This window comes from Ascaphus truei, chromosome 7, assembly GCF_040206685.1.
Source record: "Ascaphus truei isolate aAscTru1 chromosome 7, aAscTru1.hap1, whole genome shotgun sequence".
Classification (NCBI taxonomy): Eukaryota; Metazoa; Chordata; class Amphibia; order Anura; family Ascaphidae; genus Ascaphus; species Ascaphus truei.
This window is the reverse complement of record NC_134489.1, coordinates 17,311,752-17,337,943: the sequence shown is the minus strand read 5'-3', so window position 1 is coordinate 17,337,943 and position 26,192 is coordinate 17,311,752. Positions and strand designations below refer to the sequence as shown.

Sequence of the window (26,192 nt, the reverse complement as noted above, 5' to 3'; positions counted from 1 at the left end):
GTAATACACGCACCCGCAGCAAAGGGAGCGTGTCCGGAGTGTGGTATGAAGCGTTGCCAGGCCAGGTGTAGTAAGGTAGACAATACTTGCCTGTACCGGTTGTAGAGATAGAGTGAATGATGCCTTGCCGAAGTCAGGGAGTGGAGAGTGGAGATAGGTCGTAGTCCAAGCCGTGTTCAAGGGGTTACCAGAGTGAGCGTTGTCCAAGGAGTGCCGAGATCGAGAGCCAGAGGGGGTAGTCGTACGAGCTGCGTCAGAACCTGTGAAAACACTGAGAGAATCCAGAAGTACTTCCATACAGAGACTATGTCGAGCAAAGACTGAGAGCAGAGAGGAGCTAGATAAAGCAGGAAGGTCCAATTAGGAACAGAAGCGGGACAGGAAGAGCTACAGGGAGACACTGCAGATTGGTGCAGGCATAACAGGCCAGGTGAGTCTTGTTAGTAACCTGAGTATGCCCGTGCAGTGTGCGGGGGCGGAGCCTGAGGTCCGGGGGATGGGAAGAAGAGTGTGCAGACTGAGCGTGCTCCGTAACTCGTGTACGCGTGTGAACCGAGCCAGTGGATGGTGCAGGAGGGCGTGGGCGCGCCCGGCGCTGTGCAGAGGAATCACCAAGGGGAGTGATCCCGCGACGGCGGCAGGGGCGGGGAGCCGTGGAGGCCGGTAAGGCAGGATTGTTTTGTGTGTCCAGGGGCTCCCAGCGGGGAAGGAGTGCTCTGTGTGGGGAGCGAGGAGACCGCCGATTCCTGACACAGAGAGAGAGAGTGTGTGTGTGTGTGTGTGTGTGTGTGTGTGTGTGTGTGTGTGTGTGTGTGTGTGTGTGTGTGTGTGTGTGTGTGTGTGTGTGTGTGTGTGTGTGTGTGTGTGAGAGAGAGTGTCATATTGAGGGGAGGGGGAGAGTGTCATATTGAGGGGAGGGAGAGAGAGTGTCATATGGAGAGGAGGGAGAGAGCATCATATTGAGGGAAGGGAGAGAGCGTGTCATTGAGGGGAGGGGGAGAGAGTGTCATATTGAGGGGAGGGAGAGTGTCATATTGAGGGGAGGGGGAGAGAGTGTCATATTGAGGGGAGGGGGAGAGAGTGTCATATTGAGGGGAGGGAGAGAGCGTGTCATATTGAGGGGAGAGAGAGTGTCATATTGAGGGGAGGGGGAGAGTGTCATATTGAGGGGAGGGAGAGGGAGTGTCATATTGAGGGGAGGGGGAGAGAGTGTCATATTGAGGGGAGGGGGAGAGAGTGTCATTTAGGGAAGGGGGAGAGAGTGTCATATTGAGGGAAGAGAGACATGGGGGGGATGCTGACTTGTGGGGGGGATGCTGACATGGGATGCTGACTTGTGGGGGGCTGCTGACATGGAATGGGCTGGGGGGATGTGGAGGGGGTATTGTGTGTTTGATGTGGAGGGGGGTATTGTGTGTTTGATGTGGAGGGGGTATTGTGTGGGCGAGGGGGAGAGATGGGGGTATGAGAGATAGATGGTGAGTATCGTAAAGGTTGATAGTGAGGGGTTCTGGAGGAGATATGAGGATGATGATGATGATGATGATGATGATGATGATGATGATGATGATGATGAGAGGTGCTGGAGGAGAGATGATGATGATGATTTAACCCGTGCGGCCCAAATTTTTTTCCCTTGAAGCAGTTCGGCCCTTCTCACTTTACAAGTTGGGCAGGCCTGCTCTAAATTAACTGTCCAGTCATGAGTTTCATCCCACCATGTTTCAGTAATGCCTATGATATCATACTGCTCCCTTGCAGCTATTAATTCAAGCTCCCCCATTTTATCTGTCAGGCTTCTTGCATTAGCAAGCATGCATTTAAGTTTTTTTTCAGCCTGTACTATTATCTTATCTGCTCCTTCCTTTCTGCGCCCACTTGGTTTAGTCTTTAGAAGTTTTCTAGTATTATCTGTATTTACTATGGGTGTCTCACTGCTTGTCAAACTCGCACTTGCCCCCATTCTACCTCCATACCACCTTGTATCCTCATCTATTCCATTTAGTTAATTATCTGTTTCATTCCCCTCCCCCCTCCATCCTAGTTTAAAATCTCCTCCAACCTTTTTAGCATTCTCCCCCCTAGCACAGAAGATCCCTCTTCATTGAGGTGTAATCCGTCCCTAGAATATAGATGGCACCTCTCAGAAAAGGAGTCCCAGTGCTTCTAAAAACCCAAACCCCTCCTTCCTGCACCACTTTCTTAGCCATGCATTAACCTCCCCGATCTCTGACTGTCTCCCTGCGGTAGCACATGGCACTGGTAGTATTTAAGAAAATACTATCTTGGAGGTCCTTGCCTTAAGCTTTTGGCCTAGATCCCTGTAATCATTTTTTAGGACCCTCCATCTTTCTCTAACTTTGTCATTGGTGCCAACGTGTACCAAGACCGCCGGGTCAATCCCAGCCCCCCCCAACAATCTGTCTACCCGATCCGCAATGTGCCGAACCCGAGCACCCGGGAGACAACAAACTGTTTGGTTCATGCGGTCACGGCAACAGATTGCCCTATCTACCTTCCTAATAATGGAGTCCCCTACCACCACAATCTTTCTTTGTATCTGAGCATCCTGAGTCCCAACTGTGCTGGAGGAACTATTCCCCTGGCTGCTAGAGGAATTAGTCTCCCCCAGCCTTGCCATTTCTGCCCCGACATTCCCAATTTCTTCACTCAACATGGCAAATCTATTGGGATGTGTCAGCTCAGAAACGACCTGCCTCTCCCTATTGCCCCTGCTTCCCCTTCTAACTGTCAGCCAGCTACCTACCTGCTCCTCACTAATGGCAACCAAGCTACCTACCTGCTCCTCACTAACAGCACCATCATCTGCACCACTAGTCGAAGCAAGGGCCTGCTCAGTGAGCTCTAATTCCCTTTCAAGATTGCCAATGTCCCTCAATTTTGCAAGTTGCCTCGTCAGATCAGCAATCTCTGATTCTAAAGAGACCACCCGCTCACACCTCTCACAGCGGTATGCTCCTTGGAACAGCTGCTCCAAGTGCACATACATGTGGCAAGATGTGCATTGAGTGGCATTTTCAATCCTGCTCATTCTAGCAACTATGAAGTTTAGAAGTACTAACAGTAAACTGTACTTCAATATACTATACCCTGTTTAACTGCTTCTGGTTCTAACTGCACACACTTTAAACAACCAGCACTTCAAATCAACCACACGGATCAGTCAGTACACTCTTTACTGATTTCAATACTAATACTGCTGTGTAATGCAGCACTGAGTCTGAGCTGTACATAGAATTTTGCAAGTACAACGAGACACCTCCAAGTAGATTTGAACCAATGTTGTTACCCCTCACTCATCCTGATGCTTCGGTATAATAAGTGGACCCCGAGTTTGTTGCCTAGTTTGCGGATAGCTATAGCCACCTCGGTTCTGTAACAGAAATCCATGTTTCAGTCCTTTTTCCACTTTCTATTTACGCTCCAGCAAGTTACAGCCAAACATAATATGAATCGGTGATCCAGGACTGGATGCTTTGCTCCTCCTAGTGGTTTCTGTGTAAAGCTGCACACTATATAAATATACGGTGTTCTCTCTCCTTTCATTTTTCATTACATCCTATACACTTGTCGCTCATACCCCATGTAGATCTGCACAAGTGTAAGTCTGTTATGTAGATTGAGTCTATGCAAGAAGCACACTGTAGATCAGAGGTGGGGGGCACGAGATTTTCCGATGGGGGTGCGCAACTGTTACAGAAGTCCCACGCTTCCCCGAAGGCATTTAAATAAATGTCGGGATCGCGCTAGACCTCTGTAACTTTTTACTTACATTGGTTCCATCGACGCGTCTCCATGGCAACCGCGCGTTGGTTTTAATCTCATCTGAAACACTTCGATTGCTATAAAGTTTGAGTTCATAGTATGGTTCAGTGTGTGTTCAAAATGTCCTCCTACTGAAACGCACAAGTCCGAAGACGTAGAACGATTGCATAATCGATAAAGCATTGATCCAACTGCTCCCACTCCTGAACAATACGAAGTAGTTTTTACAGTCCTCCAAACGACCGTCCTTTATTAGGGGAACCTGGTTCCATTCCCGGTGTCGCCTCCTTGTGACCGTGGGCAAGTCACTTTATCTCCCTGTGCCTCAGGCACCAAAAACATAGATTGTAAGCTCCACGGGGCAGGGACCTGTCTCTGCAAAATGTCTCTGTAAAGCGCTACGTTAAACTAGCAGCGCTATACAAGAACATGCTATTATTATTATTATTATCAGGAAACACTTCTTTGCTAAACACCATTTCGTAACTATGCAGTTGACAACGTCATCATGCTGTGACCAATTCAAAGTAATATTAGATTATAATCTTAAACGTAATAGATATGTATTAAATGTAATCTACTGTGACAGGCCTATCATTGCTAACATTTTCATGAATGTGTAGTGATTTTTCTGCAAGATATGACAAAGTAAAAGGGGGTCATGTTTGTTTCTGAACAGTGTATATAAGCTTAGGGTCCATGTTAAAATAGACAAGCAAAAGATGGCACACTGTGTGCTCATTTGCTGGTCATTACCCAGAATCCTTGGCTGCAGTGGAAGCATGGTACTGCTGCGGCAGCTTCTAATCTAACGCTTGCCGGGAGCTGGCCGGGAGCGCCGCGGGTCTGCTCTCCGTTTAAAAACGGAGTTTCCCGCGCGGCGCCGCTTCAATAGATAAGCGCTAATGGCGCTTACTATTGAAAGCGCCCGAGGCGCGGGAAAACCGGCCGGTTTTCGCCGAAGATAAGCGCGCGCCGCCCGCGCTATTTTAAAAATGCTGGGGCAGCCGCATTAGGTTTAGCCCGGCCGCCACTGTATGGGGAAAGGCAAGGCTGCAGACCTGTCTGGGGAGAGAGGGGGGAAGAGGGGTTGGAGGAGAGACATACACACACACTCCCTTCTGCCCCCCAATCTGAAAAACAAACAAGTTTCACAGTATATTTATGGGGGGGGGAGAGAATCTCAATACTACTCCATAAAAAAGATCATTATGGAACTATAAAAAGTACAGGCATACCCCGGTTTAAGGACACTCACTTTAAGTACACTCGCGAGTAAGTACATATCGCCCAATAGGCAAACGGCAGCTCACGCATGCGCCTGTCATAACGTCCTGAACAGCAATACCAGCTCCCTACCTGTACCGCAGCTGTGCGCAAGCGGGGAGACTATAGAGCCTGTTACACATGCCTTATTTACATCAGTTCTGCACGTATATGACAATTGCAGTACAGTACATGCATCGATAAGTGGGAAAAGGTAGTGCTTCACTTTAAGTACATTTTCGCTTTACATACATGCTCCGGTCCCATTGTGTACGTTAATGCGGGGTATGCCTGTATAGAGAACAGACATCAAAATAAATAAAGGGAATGGAAAATCTGACTTATGACGAGGAGTTAGCTCAATTAGATTTCTTTACATTAGAAGAGAGGCATCTAACCGGGGATATGATAAATATATACATATATTGAAGATCAATACAAGGAGCTTTCATACAAACTATTCATCCCACGGGCAGTACAAAGGACACAGGATCATCCCTTAAGTTTGGAGGAAAGGAAATTTCACTAGCAACAAAGGAAAGGGTTCTTTACAGTAAGGGCAGTTAGAGTGTGGGATTCATTAGTCATGGAGACTGATGGCAGATACAATAGATATCTAAAAAAAAAAAAAAATGAATTAAGCATGGAAAGGACCTTGATCCAGGGAGTAAGTAATCTGATTGCCATCATTTGAGTCAATAAGAAATGTATTTCCCTCCCCTCTATATAAAAGATAAAGTTTCCCTGGGGTTTTGTGTTTGCCTTCCGCTGGATCAATATACTGTAAATACAAATATAGGATAAAGTATCTGTCGTCTATATTTAACATAGGTTGCACAGAGAGAGGAGAGCGACTTCTCCACAGAAAACAGATACTGCCAGAAACAGAAGAGTTAACTGATGCGCCTTTATGAAGCACAAAATATATAAATACCCATCTTAAAAACAAAAAACAAAAATTTAAGAAGGGGGGTGCAGCAACAATCTGTTTAAACATCAATGTCAAGCCACAGAATAAAATCCTTTATCCTTCAAATGCTGAGGAACCGTGTGTCATACGCAAGCCACGCCAAACTGCATCGTTCTGATTCACTTTCCTTTAATGTTACATTAAAAATCAATATTTAAGGAGTGGTTTCAAGTAAAATAATCTGAAGGTGCAAATACAAAATTCCATGTTCGGAGCCGGCTTTTGTACAATATCTTTTTTGTGTGTGTTTTTTTCTGTTTTTTTTTTTTTCAACAACGTGAAGGAAATAATTCACACCCAGGTGGCTGAGAGATCAATGTTTTGGGGGATAAATATAGAAACAGGGTAACTGAGGGCTGGCTAAAGTGCGACAAGTCCACAGTGCTTTGTTCTTCCACCTCGGGCAGGTCGGGGACCTCAGAGCAGCATGGAGAGGCTGAGGGGTGATCACTTCTGTAGTTTGATCGGCTAACAGAAGGAGGAGGGACAAAGGTTGAAATGCACACAGAAACGGCACCAGCGTGCCACACAATGGTTATGACACCACTTATGCCAGGTATTAAACCAGCTCAGCATCTTACTCCACCGTCCGTCAAAGTTCAGTTATGCACAAAGATTTCTCCTTAAAAAGGTTAACACATGGTGGGACCGCAGTGCGCGGACATCCGGAGATCAGCGTGGGAATCCGGAGATGACATTTCTAACTCTTCTTCCTTACTACAGAAGTTAAACGTGGACACCTAGCCCGTGAAGTCTAGGAGACGATAAAGAGAGCGACTTTTCAACAGCTGGCTCTTCACATTCTCCGACGCGTTTCAGCCAGTAGTCACCCTTTAAATGGTTATAATCAGATACGTAATTGACAATTTCTGCAAAATGTCACAGTTCTCTGCGTAGTTTTGGATTTCGGAGCGACAGAGATTGGACAGTTGTTTTGTTCTTTTCCCCTGGTTTTTAACACTGTAGGGTAAAAAGGAACAAGCTCCCCTTACCGCCCCCCACGCCCCCAAAAAAAGCTAAATCTAATTCCCGCCAGCTATAGACAATCAGAAGGCTGTGGCTGTAACAATGTCCACGATAATATCTGCAGGATATGCATACTGGGAAGAGCTTGTTCTTGTGTTTGCGGGGTTAATTCCCACAGCAGCCTTTCCGTGGCTGCTGTTCGGAGCCGTGGACGTGGACCCCTCGGTTCCGAGCGGCATGAGTAGGGTTTTGGGCATCGGATTTCGGCATTTTCTTTGCTGGACAGGGAAGAGAGCAGAGAATTAAGTTGCTTGCTGGTATACAGCGCCAGTCGTGTGTGCGGCGCGTCTCGACATGAACATAAACACAAGCTAGGAATGATGGAGGAGATGGAGGCGGGGCCGGCGTCAGTGCCAATGTAGCCATATGGGAATCTCTGTCTAGAACATCTTACAAGTGACAAACATAGAAACGGACAGCAGATTAGAACCACTTGGCCCACCTCTGCTGCGAGGCTGTTCCATGCCTCCACCACCCTTTCTATGCACGGGGAATCTCTGACATGTTCCAGGCGTGACCCCGTTCTAGCACTTCTCCTCTGAAAGAAGTTTCCCTCCTGTACTTTGTTGAAACCCTTGAGATCTTTGCAATAATTTTTTATCATATCCCTGCAGTCCAAGTTCGCTCCTCCTTCCATCCTTACGTTACTTCTAACCTCTAAATATATCCATCATAACCCCTTTCTCCATTGTTACTTTGTACATGTTAAAGGAGCAATTCATGCACTTTTTTTTGAATGATATTTTAACAGAGTTGATGCAACCCCCCCCCCCCGATCAAATCCTATGTTAAAAAAAAAAAAAAAATCAGTGTGTGTAGAGATATAAATATAATAAATATATATATTCTACATACACAAACACACACAGGAAATATTCCTGTGTGCTCATTTGCATGTAATTTCCCAGAATCCCTTGCTGCAGTGGAAGTGCTGCGTGATAATGGTGAAAGGCGTGGTTGCAGACCTGTCTAAGACATGCAAATGAGCATACAGTAATATTTCCATTTGAATATATATATATATATATATTTATATATATATATATATATATATATATTTTGTGTGTGCGTCTGTGTGTGTTATATATAATATATACATTCACACACAGTTTTGTGTGTATGTATATATATACTTAAATGCTACAGGAGTTTTATACATTCATTGTGTGTGTGTGTGTGTGTGTGTGTGTGTGTGTGTGTGTGTGTGTGTGTGTGTGTGTGTGTGTACTCTAATACATGTTTATCTACACTATCCTCATATTTCTTCTTTAAAATAAGGAGGAGTTACTGTTTATTTCTGCAGAGCTCCCTTGTCTAGGCTTTGTAAGATTGCCCGCCTCAATGTATGTACAAATGGTTGCAAACACACCTCGTGTAAATTTATTGGATTGTTGCCTGTAACCCTCCATGAAAACCAATAAAATTGTTTGTTAAAAAAAAAAAAAAAAAGAATGTATAAAACTCCTGTAGCATTTAAGTGATATATCACACCTGTAAGTGTTGTCTACACCTCTTACTCTGTACAGACCCAGGATAATAGCTACGGGCTCACACTGCCACATTATCTTCCCCAAAGCTTCTGCCTGATTCATAACGAACCCTCTGTATGTGACTCCGACAGGTGATTTTGCTGTAAACGTACCTATCGCTAAAAATAACTCGTTCACGTTCATGGCGGTTTTTGCCGAAGTCTCCATGAATAAAAGCCCCGTGTCTTCTGCGTAGGACTGCGCCTCCTGCGGAGAAATGAAATCCGGTTACTGTGGAAGATTCAAGGTCTGTACCGTAGAAAACACCCCACCAAGGACCAAAGGAAACTAATGCCAGGGATACAAACATTTGGCTATTTCGGTGTCTTTGCACATTAAAGGAGCAGTGCCGCCTCTTTCTTTTAGGGTGGGAACCACAGGTCCCCCCGCAGGACAGAAAATAGCAGCGTTTGGCCCCAGATCCCAATCGCTGAAGTTACCAGCTTTTTATCTTCTCAGGGGAAGCAAAATGGCTGTTAAATCTCGGGCATGTAGGAAGATGCGACATCATCGGCTGTGGCTTCCTATTGGATGCCCATTTAAATCCCTTTTAAAAACGAGAACATGTCACTCCCCTTAGCCCTAAAAGGGAATGCACCTTTAAAAAGAAGGGACTGATGCTCTGAAAATAAATAAATGACAGAAAATAAATATTCTGTTCATTATTGTCAACTTTGAATGTATCCCTGGTGAGCAGATGTTGCAGAACATCTGGCGATCAGATCCGTACTGCGATGGTCATAGTGAAGGCCTCGAGTACTGTACCTGGAACCCATTCGTTGGACCCCCAACGCCAGTCCCAATTGCAGCTAAACCAATGTAGAATCTCTGGGAAGCCCCGAAAATGATATTTACATTGGCGGCAGGAGGCTCCGGGCCCCCCGATATTACAGGGAAAGCGGTCTGCTGGCGTTTCTAGATGGTAAGCTCCTTGGGCAACGACCTCCTTCCTACTGACTCAGTTTGTCTTTAACATTGACGTACTCTTGTCATCCAATGGTATTGCCCCTCCCACGTTGTACTGCGCTATGGAATATGTTAGCCCCATACAAATAAGAGATAGTAATAATAATAAATACTGAGGGCAGCTGGGACGGGAACCAGAGGGAATCAACATTATTAAACACGTCGACAACCTGCACATTGTGTCAATGAAGATCTATAGAGCGTTATGTAATAAAGGGAGGCTGTGATTAGCAATACCCTGTGTCATTATACCATGTTCATCTTCTAAAAAGGGAAGCTGCATGGTGCAGTTCTTGCACTGGCCTCTTCCGCTGGGTAGTTATTCCATGCAGCCACTACCTTACAGGTGGGGGGATATAGTTTTTTTTGTTTTAAAACCCTCACCTCGTATTCCACCATCCTCTTTTCCGCCAGGTCGAATTTGTTACCAGCCAAAGCGATGACGATGTTGGGACTGGCCTGTCTCTGTAACTCCTTCACCCACGCCTTTGCCCTGTCAAACGTCTCCTGGAATGGGGGTAACACACACGTCAAGTTCAGCAGAAAGTCAGACTGTTACACAGAGAGGGCCGCAGTCGGGTGTAATGTCGGAGACTGGGGATATAACAGGACAGGCTTTAGCGAGTTGAAAGTCAGGAGGAATAATGATCTTTTATTCCATATATATTTATGTTAGAGCATAAAATTCAGTTCCATGGATAAGAGATAGATCTAGAATCCCTTGCTGCAGTGGAAGTGCTGTGTGCTGTGTGATGATAGTGAAAGGTGGGGTTGCAAATCTGTCTAAGACATGCAAATTGGCATACAGGAATATTTCCATTTGCTATATGCTTTGCTGTGGAGGATGTTGTCACTTTTTTTTACCCACCATAATTTAACTAAGTGGTGTGGTGAAACCTATCCCAAACTTTATTTTGCATAGCCAGTGTAACCAACCCCACACTGAGGAGACCCATTAAGGTCGAAACGGCTGTCTGTGGGTGGGTTTACTGGCTATGCATCTCAACCCAGGCAGTGCTCAAAAGCTTTGCAATGCAGCAAGCATAAGCTTATAGGGGACCATGTGATATGGTTTTGAAGCAAAAGGTGGCACTGTGTGCTCATTTGCATGTCATTTCCCAGAATCCCTTGCTGCAGTGGAAACACTGTATGCTGGGTGATAATGGTGAAAGGCGGGGTTGCAGACCTGCCTAAGACATGCAAATGAGCACACAGTAATATTTCCATTTGATATACATACATATCAGTATAGAAATGGATATGGAAATGATTTCTATGCTCCATCAAGGATATAGCCAATAAATGAGCATTTTCTTCCGCTCAGCGGCCTGCTTCTGTGACTCATCACTGAAGTATATATAAGCTTGTGCTACACATCGGCATTATATATAGGTGGATATACGAGGATGGTGTTTTGTGTTGTGATGCATACGCTTGTGTGTTGTGTAGACTGGCATCAGTCATTGCTCGGAGATTGTTGACGTTTAGTTATTAATATAACTTTGATATATGAAAAAGGATCATTATTCCTCCTCATTTCAACTCGCCAAAGACGACAGGAAGATGTCATTTAATGTCATTAAATCATGTAGCAGCACAGATACTTCAAAATACTGGTCACACTGCACATCACGGATACTGAAACTCAGCCCGACATGAAATCTTTATATTAATAACATCACAGGCAGAGGCATAAAACCCTCCCAGGAGGTGATAGTCTGAAAGCAGAGAGATGCAGAACACTGAATATGGCAGCGCACACAGGGAAACCACAAAACCCATTACTTGGTTACGTGTTTTCATTTATTTTATTGATAATTACACCTACTTCTATAATTGACAGTCAAAGTTATTACTTTACATGTAGGCATTCAGGCTAAAGTGGTGTTGCCTGTCTTTATACATATCCGTGTCCTTAGTTCACTTTGGTCCTAGCTGGGACTACACCTCTAAGCTGCTGTGTCACTTCCAATGTTATAAATCCATTGCTAAGCCCTCCATGCTGCAATAATAAGCTGTCTGGTGACACCAACCCTGGGAACCTCCCCGCCCTGCTACACCCGAGACTAAAATAGCCTGCAACAAGATCATGTGAATTACTGGGGCCGGAGCTCACAGCACAGGCGCGAGCGAGAGAAAGAGAGCGAGAGAAAGAAAGCGAGAGAAAGAAAGCGAGAGAAAGAAAGAAAGCAGAGAGAAAGAAAGCGAGAGAAAGAAAGCGAGAGAAAGAGAGCGAGAGAAAGAAAGAAAGGAGAGAGAAAAAGAGAGGGGGGGAGAGAGAGAAAGAGAGGGGGGGAGAGAGAGAAAGAGAGGGGGGGATAGAGAGAAAGAGAGGGGGGATAGAGAGAAAGAGAGGGGGGAGAGAAAGAGGGGGGGGAGAGAGAGAAAGAGAGGGGGGAGAGAGAGAAAGAGAGGGGGGGAGAGAGAGAAAGAGAGGGGGGGGGAGAGAGAGAAAGAGAGGGGGGAGAGAAAGAGAGGGGGAAGAGAGAGAAAGAGAGGGGGGAGAGAGAGAAAGAGAGGGGGGGAGAGAGAGAAAGAGGGGGGGAGAGAGAGAAAGAGAGGGGGGGAGAGAGAGAAAGAGAGGGGGAGAGAGAGAAAGAGAGGGGGGAGAGAGAGAAAGAGAGGGGGAGAGAGAGAAAGAGAGGGGGGGGAGAGAGAGGAAGAGGGGGGAGAGAGAGGAAGAGGGGGGAGAGAGAGGAAGAGGGGGGAGAAAGAGAGGGGGGGGAGAGAGAAAGAGAGGGGGGGGGGGAGAGAGAGAAAGAGAGGGGGGGGAGAGAGAGAAAGAGGGGTTGAGAGAAAGAGTATATATCTACACCTACACATACAAAATCAAACTTATCTTTGCCTCGATACAGAGTTCAATATATACAAGCTGAAAACATGTTCCTGTACCAAGGCCCATACTAAATATGTGGTGCAGCCGCTTCCCCAATGCTAAAGAAGATTTTAGTTCTATTTGTTAGAACAGAGCTGAACTCTTCCCTGACACAGGAAAGCAGGCCCCAATATACCGAGTAAGGGCACAGACGGTGAGCTAGATAATCACTGGATACATTAAGTGCCGCTGGAGCGGGGCGTTCTGTGCCCCCAGCACACACTGTGGAACGGGACATTAAGTAATTGGCGCTGAGCACAGTCTCACCGGTTTCGTGATGTCAAAGACCACGATGGCGGCCTGCGCGCCTCTGTAATACATGGGGGCGAGGCTGTGATACCGTTCCTGCCCCGCGGTGTCCCAGATCTCAAACTTCACGGTCGTGTCGTCCAAACACACGGACTGGGCCAGGAAGGCAGCTGGAGAGACATGGGAAGCGGGTCAAATCAACACAGAGCATGCAGCATGTGCAACCTCATACAGCAAGGCTTCAGTACACAGGCCACCCAGCCCTGCAAGGGGGCCTGGGGTGCACGGATAGGGCCAGGTCACAACCTAGGCTTTTATTTTAACCCCTTTGCTGCCAGAAGCGACTACAACGCAGGCCCTCCGGCAGCCAAGCGGCTAACCGAGAATTACCAGCTTTGAATACGTTGATCTTTAAAATGGGGCAATCTACATAGCCAGCCCCACTCCAAAAGACACAAGACGTTCTGTAAAGTCTAATTGCCTTGGCTTCCTTAAACAAATCTAACCGTGCTAAAAGGAACATTGTGGTTGCTTTAGTTTCTTTTATAATGCATTACAAACTACAACTCTTAAGGCAGGGGTACGCAAACTTTTTTTGTTTGCGCCCCCCCCTTGTCTGCTCTCCCCTTTGCTCGAGCCCCTCCTTACCTTTTCTCTGGCATCGGAGGCGTTATTTGACGTTGTGTTGCAATTTGACCCTGTGGCGTCATTTGACTCCACGTTGTCATGACGACGCGTCGCCGGAGAGAAGGCAAGACACATACAGAGGGCCTTGCGCGCTCCCCCCGGCATTTTATTTAAATGTTTGGAGGAAGAGCGCAGGGCCTCTGTAAGCACCGTGCCCACCCCAGAAAATGTTTCACCCCCCCCACCCCCAGTTTGCGCACCCCTATCTTAGAGGCCTCTGAATCGTGTGTTTTCTTTACCAGTAGCCCACCAGTGCGGGCTCTGCCTGTGCAAACTCCTGTTGAATACTCAGTGACATCGGACAAAAGGGTCAGAGGAAAGCAATAAAGAGACATGCAAATATCTGAAATCATTCTGAAAGCTTTTATTTATGGAGGAGATCCGAGGACGGTGATTCAGTTGGCCACGTGCAAATGAGAACATAAGATTTATAGACGCCCGCACTCGTCTCTGAACTGATTAGGAAGGGGAAGTAGTGGGGGAGGGGCGCGTTGCTTCAGCAAAATAAAGAAAGCAGAGATTTGCAGGCAACTCCGAGCCTCCACTTACACTGATCGCAAACATTTCCTATACACGACATTTATAAATATATGAACTAGATATTAAAATACTCACTTTGCTTTTCTCCTGAAAGGCATCAATGATAGAAAGATAACCTAACACACGTGTGTGCCATTTGTTCATTTGGCTCAAACACGGGACAGTATCTTTAAGGAGTTCGAGTGAACGAGCAGTACTGATTGAACTTACATAGACTTCCAGAACCAAGTTACCACCGTTAAAAACTATTCTTATTACAGCCCTGCAACAAATGACAGCTGGGTTTCCCCGTATAACTGCTAATCCTTTCCGAACACTCAATGTATGGAAACAAATATCCCCTTATGCGGTTGGCGAGTGCAATGTTTCCCCCTCCTGATGAAGGTTTCCCGACCACAACAGCTGAAAGATGAGCCGGGAGGCTCGCATATTCCTTACCTCCTATGGTCGTCTCTTGGAACTCATCAAACTGGCCCTTGACAAATCTCAACACCAGACTGGACTTCCCCACCGCCATGTCTCCCAGCAGCACCAGTTTGAACTGGCAGATTTTAGTCTGGCCGAGTCCATTAGCCCGTGTGCTCCCCCTGCTGGTCATGGTCTTTGGTCTCTTTCGTGAGCTCCTCGATCTTCTCCTTTCCGTCCGATGTGAAGCGATCCAAGGTCCGGTCACGTGAAGACCGACGGAACCCAAATCACAATCCCTTGGGGAAAGGAAATACATATTTAATGCTCCAGTCTACGGTCACACTAATGACCACGATAAGTGACTGGTGTCTTTCTTCCACAAATCTAACCAGAACAATGTGTTCAGATCTTTTTTTTCTTTCAACAGTCTCTGAATGGGAAAGTCAATCTCATGTCCTCCATGTTAATTATAAAACAAGATCCATTCCCTGTCCCACAAGCAACGACACAAAGAAAGAACATGAAGGGGATAGAGAGCAGCAGAACCAAATGAGCATTGATGTAAAGAAAAACATTTTCTTTATTAAAGAATGGCAAATACAAATATACACTTTTCCCGCCACAAAACAAATATCTAGTTTTAACCTATTAAAAACGCCACCGTCATCAGTTCGAATTGGTTCCATGTAAAATGAAGATTTGGTCCTATGAAAAACAGATGATAAAAGACAGTTTCATAGAGGGACTATATTGCACAATATAACGATCAGCAGTTAACTACAAGGATCAAGTCAGGAAAGAAGGTATGCTGGCGATGCCCAGCTAGAGGAAACAGATCTGGGCTGCCGGGGGCGATGGCAGTGGCTCTCTTCTCTTTTTGGGTGTGCCATTAAAGTTTTTGGTGCTATCAGCACCGGTAGTCCAGATCAGTTCTCTTTGGCTGTGCATCGCCAGCATACCTGCTTTCCTGTCATCTACACCGGCAACAGAGTGAGTATTCTCTACTCAATTACTGGATCCAGTTTCTTACCGATGTGGTTCCTTCTGATGTCATATGCGGAGGTGTGAAACGTGGGTTTTTGTCAAGACAATTTGGACATTCATTGCTAAGGGATGTGCTAAGGAGCGGGGGAAAGCCATAGCCCCCATTTTGCAGCATCCTCTAATCCCTGATATATTATATACCTCACAGAACATAGACAATTCTGCTACCGTGGTCTCAATTTTACACCGAGTACGTAGATACGGCACAGGAAGTTTTCCTCACATGAACGGACACTTGGAAGTCTCATTTGCACTTATATTTCAATACAGCCATTTCAAACAAAAAAAAAAGCAATGTTCAATACCATATGCCTGCCATATATCTAGATGCACTGTTGTGGAGTTTCTCCAACACACGGATCAAGTCAGACTTGTGTTGTATTCGTGTAACTGTGGCATCCAGTTATTTGGGGTTTAAATCTCTGGCAGCAGAGGGATTACAAAAATGAGATTCTCTTTTCCACAGATTTAATTAACACCACTGTACAAGAAGAACGCCTTCCGCCCCGCGCAGAAAGGATAGTTGGGAGAGCGAGAATGGAGGTGGGGGGTCTCTAGGGAGTCGGGGGAATTCATTGAGACTCAACTGAGATTTCTTAGGCCCGTTCTATAGTGCCTGCGCTTGCTGCGCCGTGCGCGCGGCATTTATGGTTGGCTGACGTTAGTCAACCTTTCTATAATGGCGCCGCGCGCGCACGGCAGGAAGCCAACCGACGAGGGAGAAGATGAGGAAATGAATGATTTCGAGCCGCTACCGGCACTGTAATGTGTGAGTGTGAGTGTATATAAGTTAAATAAATAAAAATTATTTTTATTACATTTTTTTATTTTAAAAATATCACAGGGCCGTACCTATGAGTATACCAAAAGAGCAGGACCCCCCCGGATGGGAAGGGAGGATCCCTAAAAACCAGATACACCAACATCACATATGGCCTCTAACGCCCCAGTAAAAATAGTATCGATCAACGTAAAAGGCCTTCAAAATAATAGGAAAAGGAGGCTCGCCCTCCAAGACATAAAACGGACTGGGGGAGACATCGTATTCCTGCAGGAAACCCACTTCACATCAGATGGCCCCCCAAATTTATTCAAAAAAGTGTTCCCAACATGCTTTTATGCATCATTTAGTAGTAAGAAGCGAGGAGTGGCTATCCTAATCAGACAAGGCACTCCATTCAATCATACCAAAACGACAATAGACCCAGAGGGTAGATTTCTCATGGTATATGGCTCTTTAGCGGGCTCAGCAATCGCCTTAATCAATGTATATGCCCCAAACGAAAATCAAATAGACTTCCTGAAAACAGTACTTGAGGGCATAGACCCGGGATATCTGTCTTCGATGATAGTGGGAGGAGATCTGAATATGGTCTTTAATCCCACCGAGGACAGATCGACCGTAACGGGTCACCCCCGTACAACCCACTCCCAAATCACCGGGAAAAGGTTCAGGGACTTAGCGGAGGAGTTCTCTCTAGTGGACGTTTGGAGATCACAACATCAGGGCCAGAGAGACTATACCTTCTACTCGACGCCTCACCAGACCTACTCACGCATAGATTACTTTCTGCTGACCAAGAACATCCTAGAGGCTGCCACGAAATCAGACATCGGCCCCATAACGTGGTCAGACCATGCCCCAATCACCTTGACCCTATCTACACCATTTGAAAAGACGTTTTCATACTCCTGGAGATTGAACGACTCCCTATTGAACCATCCCGAGATAGAGAGAGAGATCAGAGCCTCCCTTAAGGACTACTTCTTCTTTAACTCGGGGTCGGTGTCATCTCCGGCGATCCTATGGGAAGCCCATAAGGCGGCAATTAGAGGCAAATTTATCTCTATTGCCTCTCACAGGAAGAAAGTGAAACGCAAACTAATTCTAGACCTCACCGATAGAATCTCAAAACTTGAGCAGTCCCATAAAGCCAACCCTATAAAGAAAACATATAAAGCCTTAACAATAGCCAGGCAAAAGCTCAAAGAGACCCAAATGGAGAATGTTGAAAAAGCCCTTAAATGGACCAATCAACATTATTATGATAAGGGCAACAAGGCGGATAAGCTCCTGGCCAGCAGACTGCGTGGAATACAAAAAAGGTCCCAAATCACAGCGATTAAGAATAGATCTGGTGAAATACAATATAACGATAAAAAAATAGCGGCGGAGTTCACAAAGTACTATACAGATCTGTATAACCTACGATCCAAAACTGGTCGTGTAGATAAAACAAAAGCTTCAGAAGCGATCAAAACTTACTTAGACAAATGCCAACTCCCCACCTTGACTGATGAGGAAAATGAGATCCTCAACGCGGAGATCACGAAAGAAGAATTGGAAGAAGCGGTAAAAGCATTAAAGATCTCCAAGTCACCTGGCCCTGATGGCTTCACTAACGTCTACTACAAGCGATTCCTGCCCATATTATCCACGCATCTACTAAAAATGTTCAATCATTTTATGGAAGGAAATGCGATCCCCACTTCCATGTCCCTGGCCAACCTAGCTATAATTCATAAGGAAGGCAGAGACCCGATGCAATGTGGAAGCTATCGTCCAATCTCCCTACTTAACAACGACCTCAAATTATATAGCAAAATTCTAGCCAACCGATTGAACCCCATACTGCCGAGGCTGATTAACATTGACCAAGTCGGATTCATATCAGGCCGACAGGCTTCAGACAATACGCGGAAAATAATCAACATTATTGAGCATATCCACCTAACAGGTACCAAAGCAATACTACTCAGCCTAGACGCAGAGAAGGCGTTCGATAGGATAGACTGGCTATTTTTAGACCATACTATGCGCAAATTTGGCTTCCGAGACGCATATTTAGAAGGGGTCCGCAGACTCTACCAAGATCCATCCGCAGCGGTTAAACTACCGGGTGGTGACGCCCAGAGTTTTGGCATCCAAAATGGCACAAGACAGGGGTGCCCCCTGTCCCCCCTCCTCTTCGCACTAACAATAGAGCCATTAGCAGCAACGATTAGAAATAACATAGATATTCAAGGGATAAAAATTGGACGTTCCCACTATAAAATCTCCCTGTTCGCGGATGATATAATTTTAACACTCTCGAGACCCCAGATTTCCCTCCCGAATTTACAAAAAGAGCTTTCAGACTTCGGAGCGATATCGGGTTACAAAATTAACAACGATAAATCCGAAGCACTGAATCTCACCCTGCCAGAGCCAGAGATGAAACTTCTCAAACTAAATTTTAACTATAGATGGTGCTCCTCCTATATCAAATATTTGGGAGTAAAGATATCGAAGAACTACCATTCCCTCTACCAACACAACTACCCCGCCCTCTTACACAAAATAAAATCCGACCTCGATAAATGGGGTTCGTATCAAATTTCATGGATCGGGAGGATGATCTCGGTGAAAATGAACATCCTCCCCAGGTTATTATATTACTTCCAGACACTCCCGATCCACATCCCTGGCACTGAATTAAAAAACATCCAGAAGCAAATTTTCCACTTTATCTGGCAGGGGAAAAAAAACAAGAGTCCCACGTACGGTCCTGTTGGCTTCGAGGGGGAGGGGGGGCCTTGGGGTCCCCGACATTACGCGGTACTACCAAGCCGCCCAACTAAGACAGGTAGTAGTGTGGAATGCGGATCCCGGCCAATATTGCTGGCTAGATATAGAGATGCAATACGCCGGCACGCCTTCCCTGCCGACATGCCTTTGGTCACTGAACAAGGAGGATTTGCAGAAAAATAAATTCCAATTAGGACCAACGAGGCTCACATGGGAGATATGGACGAAATGCAAATTAAAATTTAAGCTCACAACCGCCAAATCTCAACTTATACCAATCACTCAAAATCCAAAATTCCCACCAGGTTGCGAGCCCAGACAATTTGATCAATTTACAACCAAAAACATTCGGACGATTGCTGACCTCCTGAGCCTTGGAGAGTTCCTGAGCTTTCAAAGGCTACGAAGCAAATACGAAATAAGAGGACTAAATGTCTTCAAATATCTCCAAATTCGGCACTACGCACAATCAATTTCCCCAACGTTGGAATTTCCCCCTCTCACAAGATTCGAAAGATTATGCAAAGAGACAGCACACCAAAAAGGTCTCATAACGCAAATATACTCAGAACTAGAACGAGCAACTGATGCTCCGGTTCATGACTACATGCTCCATTGGGCAGCAGAATTGGGCACAGTTATAGACCAAGAGGACTGGGAAAGTATTTGGGAAGCAGCCTCAGGAACCTCCATATGTACCACAATCAAAGAAAATGTTTATAAAATAATGTTCCGCTGGTATCTTACCCCAGTTAGACTAAATCAAATCTACCCTCTGGCCTCCGATCTATGCTGGAGAGGCTGCGGACAAAAGGGAGACATGGCCCATATATGGTGGTCATGTCCAGAAATTCAGAAATACTGGGAAACTATACAAACGCTAATCACAGAGGTCACAGACCTCACAATACCCATTGATCCGTTGACCTACTTGCTGGCCAGGCCAATCGAGCACATTGACCGCCCAACAAGTAAATTGATCTCCTTCATTCTCACGGCGGCTAGATGTGCGGTGGCCGCCTCATGGAAGAAAGTGTCTCCCCCCCCCTAAGCAAACGGTCAAAAAAAGGCTACAAGAAGTCATGCTAATGGAAAGGCTATCAGCCTTCCTCAAAAGGAAGACGGAGCCGTTCTATACAATATGGGATCCGTGGATAACCCACATGCGGGACTAAAAAAGATCGCCCTGTACCACAAAATAGGGAATACATAGCGGACTCCCATGTAAGACTAACAATTGCTACTCCACGCTATAGAAAACAACGATGATGGATGGGCAATGGGCCAAGGGGGAAGGATCCCCCCCCCACCCCGCAGCCCCACCCCCACCTTTTCTCTCTCCTTTCCCCCCCCATCCTCCCACACTCTGTTTCCACCCTCACGCCAACCCTACCGACCCATGTTTGAAGGTCGGGGGCGCGTTGAGCCTTTCCTTCTCCCTGTCTTTAAAAAAAACAAAGAAAACCTGTATTAGGCAACTTGATGTCTATTGTGTGTACAACGTATTATGAACAATGCCTAATAAAAAAACTTTGGAAAAAAAAATATCACACACACACACACACACACACACACACACACACACACACACACACACTATAGAACGGCCCTTAGGCGTGGGCGCTACGGAGTACATGGCGTCGTGCGGGCCCCTCGCCCAAGCAATGGGTGAACTCAGCTTCCAGCGATTGGGGAGGCGTGGCGGACGCGTCACCAGGCTGGTTCACCCTCATTGGCTGAACCGCTCACGTGACACGGCCGCCGCGCGAAAAGACAATAATTTGACTTTTCAAAAATCTGCAGCGCAGTCGCGCACATTATGGGGAATAAGTATGATAGGGAATAAGTATGTCGTTCTCGCCGCACGCGCCCCCGTCACGAGTACTATAATCTCAGCCTTAGTTATTTTCAGGCATAAATCAACTAGAAATGAGAGCATGATATGGGATTATTGTTTTTAATTATTATTGAAAACAAAAGTTGATTTTCCCTTCTACGGAAGTAAAAGCGGACACGCTGGCATTACAAGTTACTGTACATAAGAAAAACATTGACAGCGACCCGATTGATCTTTCCTGTTCTAATTGGGTCAGCAAGAATCCTGCTCCTTTAATTCCTAGCTTGGATGCATGGATTTCCTTTCCGACAGAACTGTGCATTAGTAAGCGGCAGGAAGGGGGCGGGGAGGAGATTTAATTAGCAATGTGCAGCACTTCCTTTTTCTCGTCTATAAATATTACCGCTCGTGTTCAATATTTCATCCAATGCTGAGAAATAACCTCTAGGATTAAAAAGAAGAGTTTATTAAATGGAATTTTTATGATGCGGACTAAAACGGCTCCGTGCAGCTTTATCTGTGTTGTCACTTTTATGGATGCAAAGTGAATTAAATGTACATGTCCAAAAAAAAATTAATGTATTTACATATTAATCACGGACTTTACTTTTCATTTTTGGTCTCTCCGATGTAACCCCTTTAACGTGTTCTTAATACACTTTTGGGACATCCCCCCTAGAATGAAATAGAACTCAAGAAAGTGGCGTGTTAAATTAAAAAGGAGTCCCCCCTACTCTGCATGTATAGGAAGCAGGGGTCTCCGGCACTGAAGTGTATACATTTAAGCTCCGGGGACCCCGTTCTGGAGATATATATTTTGGAACATGCCGCCAGTACTGACCACACCAGGGGAAACAAAATGGAGGTTTAAACTTCCATCAAGTACCAGCAGCACCTTCTCCAAATCTCTGGAAGCAAGGGGTCCCACGAGCTTAAATGAACACAATTTAGCTCCGGAGACCCCCTTTTTCCTAATAGGTTAAATAAGAGGAGGACCCGGAGGGAACTGCTGCTTTAAACTGATTAACATCGGGCAAGTATTTTTAAGTTTTTTCTTTTAACTTAACTTTACCATAGTAAGCAAAAGGTATGGCGAGTTTTAAACAATCTTTATGTATTGTCTTTTGGTGATAAGACTGTTTGTCAGCCCTCAAAACTAGAGGTGAAGTGTTGTCTTTGCTTTGTCTGTTTGTATATTAATTATGAAGTAGTCATTAATCAAAACAGAATCACAAGTAGCTGATCTGCTTTAATTCAGCAGAGGAAAAATGGAACCCCTTCTTAGGCTTGTCCTATAGTAGGTGCGCGCGTTTGCGCACGCTTTTTGTGTGTATGTGTGTATGTGTGTATGTGTGTATGCCGTGAGTATAGATTGTGTGAGTTAATAATGTATTAAATAATATTTTTAAAAAAAATGTTGCACAATAAAAATAATTTTTATTTATTCAACTTTGACACACACACACACACACACACACACACACACACACACACACACACACACACACACACACACACATTTCAGCGGCGGTAGCAGCACAAAATCTTTCTTTTCCCTGTCTTCCCCCGTCGGGCAGCTTCACGCTCACTGCCGCGCGCGCCACCATTATAGAAAGGCTGACTAACCACAGCCAATAAGGGCGGCCACTATCTAACAGCCCTTAACAGCACACAAAGAAGTACAATTGTCGGCTTAAGGGAGACTTTCTAAGGAATCTGATTACACTGATAAGTGGTTTAAAAAAATGTTTTATTTTAACCTACAAGAAAAGTTTTTTTTTTAAATAAATAATAAAGAAAGATTTTCTGCAACTTCTTGAGTGACCACTGCCTTCCTACCATTGGATTTATTTTAACCTACTACATGGCACTAAACATGAACCTCTTCAAAAGGCAAAGCTAAAATAATGCCTTCTTAATCAAATTAAATAAACATCCTAAATGTGACCACTTCCCCAAAAAAATGGTATATGTATATGTGCTGTGCTACTAGAGAATTATATATTGACGTTAGGTAAAAATAAGTACCCTGGCATGAATAGGGAGATGTGATTAACGGTCTGTTGTGTGTTAGACGAGGGACAGACTCATTCTGACACTTGGATGTGTTAAAACAAACCTCTTGGTTTTATCGGCCTTTGAAGAGCAGACAAGAGGTAGAATAAAGAGGGTTAAGTCCAGAAAAATACGCGTACCCTGCGCTGCAGCTGGAGTATGCAATGCCTTGAAAAGCGAAGGGTTGCAGGTTTGTCCAGTTGAAAGCCTGCCAAGCACAATATTAAGGTGTCAAAAAGTGTGCATTTAAAAAGGCACCAATTACCAATATTAATAGTATTAGTAATCACACGTAGTATCCTCTGCAATGTTTTGTGACCCATCAGCATGCAGCTAAGGTGTTAAAAGCAATAAGCCGTAGCCAATGTTCCACAAACACTGACATCACCTGTTTACTGCAGTGTGCACCAACTGGGAACACATGCAAACTCGTAGGGTTACTCCACAGCGGCTGTCTGAAGGAACTAGTTCGGGTGGAGAAGAACATGCTGGACTAGAGACCCTGCTTAGCTATATATCGAAGCGCTCAACCATGCAACGTCTTCTTTAGATTTGAAACTATGTTGAATCCCGTCTGTGACAGACAGACCATGGGGAAATGCACCTTTTAAAGCTTTTCCAGTGACAGCGTGACTGCTCTGTAAACACTGGATCTATTGTTAGGTTTTGCACTCTCTATCCCCAGGGCCCCCATACGTCACGCACATTCTGTGGCATTTGTCACCCTCCTGAGGTAAGAACGGTGCAGAAATGCCCACGGTAAATAAGATTGCGATTGCTCAGCCAGGTGCAAGATCAGGATAGATCTCGGTTTCAGATCTGGTCCCCGTTATGTGAAACTTGGAATAAGTCACCTCCTCTTCCTCTTATCAACGGTTAGCTCTGCAGAATAGACATTTACTGAGCATACATTGTCTGTAAATGCTGTGTACGCACATGAAAAGAAATCCCTTCTTTGACAGTAAATAAACAGGAGCCCTGGAGACGCCTAGTAAATATAAATCCTATCACTCCAACACATCATTAGCTTCTGTTTCCTCAATGTGACCACTGATCTGTACTGAACAGATCAGTGACAGATACTGTACCTCCTGTGGCCATCAATAACCTTTAACCCATCTCCTGGTTAGTGATAACCGATGCCCTCCAAAAAAAGACCACTAACAAACCACTGCCCTGGTCACTGACAACAGATTCCTACCTCACCAGCAACTGTTTCCCTCCAGTACTGATAACTTGCTACCCCACCACCTTATTCATCTGCCACCCTTTGTGCCACCTCCCTTATTACTAGTGACAGCTGTCATGTTGTTCCCTTTCTGACCCCAAATGCCCTCATGTTGATCACCAACAGCGACTTGTCGTTTTAACCCTATTAATCACTGATAGGCACGGATTGTGTGTTCATTACTCTTAGCTTTGACTTGTATGTCTGTCTTTATTTACATAGCGCTTCACAGCCGTAATACACATTACAATCATATAAATAACAGATCGTGGGTGTAAGTGCTTCAGACATAAAAGTAACATTGTAGAAGGAGTCCCTGCCCCAAAGAGCTTACAATCTAATGGGTTCTTACTGATCATTTGGGTATTAATTACAGATAGTTGCCATTGTTATTGGTCACTGGCAGTTACTGATCACAGCTCGTGTTACACGCCCAGTATTGATCACTATTATCCTGTCATGGGTTACTGGTGGTTATAAATCCCAGATCGGCTCCCCCTTATTTCCCACTGCTACTACCCTATTGTATGTCACTAGTAGTTATTGCCCCGTATTGGTTACTGGTCTCTATCGCCCCTTGTCCCTCCTCCTCCCTCACATCACCCTCCCGGTCACACGCGCGGCCTCTCACCTCAGAGCTGCCCCCCGGCTCAGTTCACACCGTCCGGCTCTCTATCCTGAGGGGGGCGAGCATCCTCCGGACACCGGAAGTCCCGCCGCCCTCACAACTTCCGCCGCTCTGCTCCACCTATGATAGAGCTCTATGACCCTCACAGGAAACAGGGAAAAGTGGCACAGGAAGTACCCCTAAGGCCATCTTTGGTAGTGGTAACAGTGCAGAAAATGTAAATATATTAATATGTTGATGTTTTCATGTCTGACGAGGTGAAGCATGTGTTTTCTTTATTTCGTAGCCTTGTGCGTATTCAGTTATTTGTTTTATCTTTAACTCGAACCGTTCTCTTGTTACCCTCCGGAATTTGCCCTAATCAAATATGGCCGCCCGTGTTGTCACTGTCGTCAAGTGAGGGCTTGATATATCTCAACAAAACTTTATTAGCATTGTACAAAATACCTGACAGACAGCAACCAACCTAATGTTGAGTACAAATGGCAGCTTTATTGATTGGTGTATTATACTGTATATGTAGCCTAATTATGGTGAATGTTGTGTCAGTTCCGCTGCTACCCAGCTGTGATGCAAAATGACTCTACTCCAACTTAACCAACTGATGGTTTATTTAAGGGCTGGATAACAGAAACTGGGTTTCACCTGGTCAGTTAGTCCAGGTGTCTGGCAGTCTAAGGGCACTGTCCTTATTGTGTTTATGATGGCTTCTCAGGATATTGCTACTAGCTACCTGAGTCCCAGAGTCTGGGGTACTGGAGTGCTAGTGGTCCCATGGATTGTTGCTTATTAGATCCCTAATAGTCCAATAAAGGGGTGGTCAATTATTTTGGTTGGCGAGCTACTTCACAAGCGTTGGAGAGCTTAATGTGCCACACACTTAATGTAGATCAAGTCTTGCATTTGTATGTAGCCAGGTTTCCCCCTTGCACTTACAGCTGTTGCCGGGAACGCGTGCAGGCCATTGCTAAGGCCGCAGTCGCGTTGTTAAGGTCCCGGCGGCTCGAAGTGCAGGGCACAGTGAGTATTGCTCGCCAGAGTTGCACATGCGCAGGAGACGCGCGTGAGAAGCTGGCCTCACAGTAAGGGACTATATCTCCCATGAGTATCAGGAGCGCCCCATGTGACGCCAGGGAACCAATAGGGTTGGAGCATCTCCCCGTAAGGGATAGATATATGCGTGGGATTGCATACGCAGTTCAGTTGGTGTCGGGAGCAGCTAAGGGAAGGAGGTAGCGTGCAGGAGTCAGTGACTCTGCACTAGGCTAGCAGCCCCTTAGGCCCCATATAGCCCTACGTCACTACAGCGGAGTATTGTAGGGTCCGGCCCCAGTCAGGGACATTACCCTTATTATATAGAAAGTTTCTGAATAGACCCAGCCGACGCTGTGCGTAAAGCCAGAGGTTTGGGCCTATACCGCTGCTGCCGTTGCAGAGGCCTTTCGGGTGGGATCGCCCAGGATGGTGGTTTCGGTGTTCTTCCGTCCGCCGATCCTTTGTGAAGTTCGGTTGCAGGCCCGAGCACTGGAG

At 45.6% G+C, this 26,192-nt stretch overlaps 1 protein-coding gene across 1 annotated transcript; it reads right to left on the bottom strand.

The window, feature by feature from the left end:
• Positions 1-6,134: 6,134 nt before the first annotated feature.
• Positions 6,135-24,807, bottom strand: LOC142498755 (ras-related protein Rab-5B-like). Its single transcript, XM_075607121.1, has 6 exons — positions 24,666-24,807; positions 14,333-14,598; positions 12,686-12,837; positions 9,928-10,050; positions 8,691-8,784; positions 6,135-7,266 (listed from the first exon to the last, which is right to left on the bottom strand). The coding sequence occupies exons 2-6, from the start codon at positions 14,490-14,492 to the stop codon at positions 7,154-7,156; spliced, it is 642 nt and encodes a 213-aa protein (XP_075463236.1). The 5' UTR covers positions 14,493-14,598; positions 24,666-24,807; the 3' UTR covers positions 6,135-7,153.
• Positions 24,808-26,192: the final 1,385 nt, after the last annotated feature.

Excerpts from the sequence above, each read along its gene's own strand:
- LOC142498755 (XM_075607121.1), bottom strand. The coding sequence starts at position 14,492 with ATGACCAGCAGGGGGAGCACACGGGCTAATGGACTCGGCCAGACTAAA. Across the intron at positions 12,838-14,332 it reads CCAAGAGACGACCATAGGAG|CTGCCTTCCTGGCCCAGTCC; the intron begins GTAAGGAATATG and ends ATGTCTCTCCAG. Across the intron at positions 8,785-9,927 it reads AGAGGATGGTGGAATACGAG|GAGGCGCAGTCCTACGCAGA; the intron begins GTGAGGGTTTTA and ends ATTTCTCCGCAG.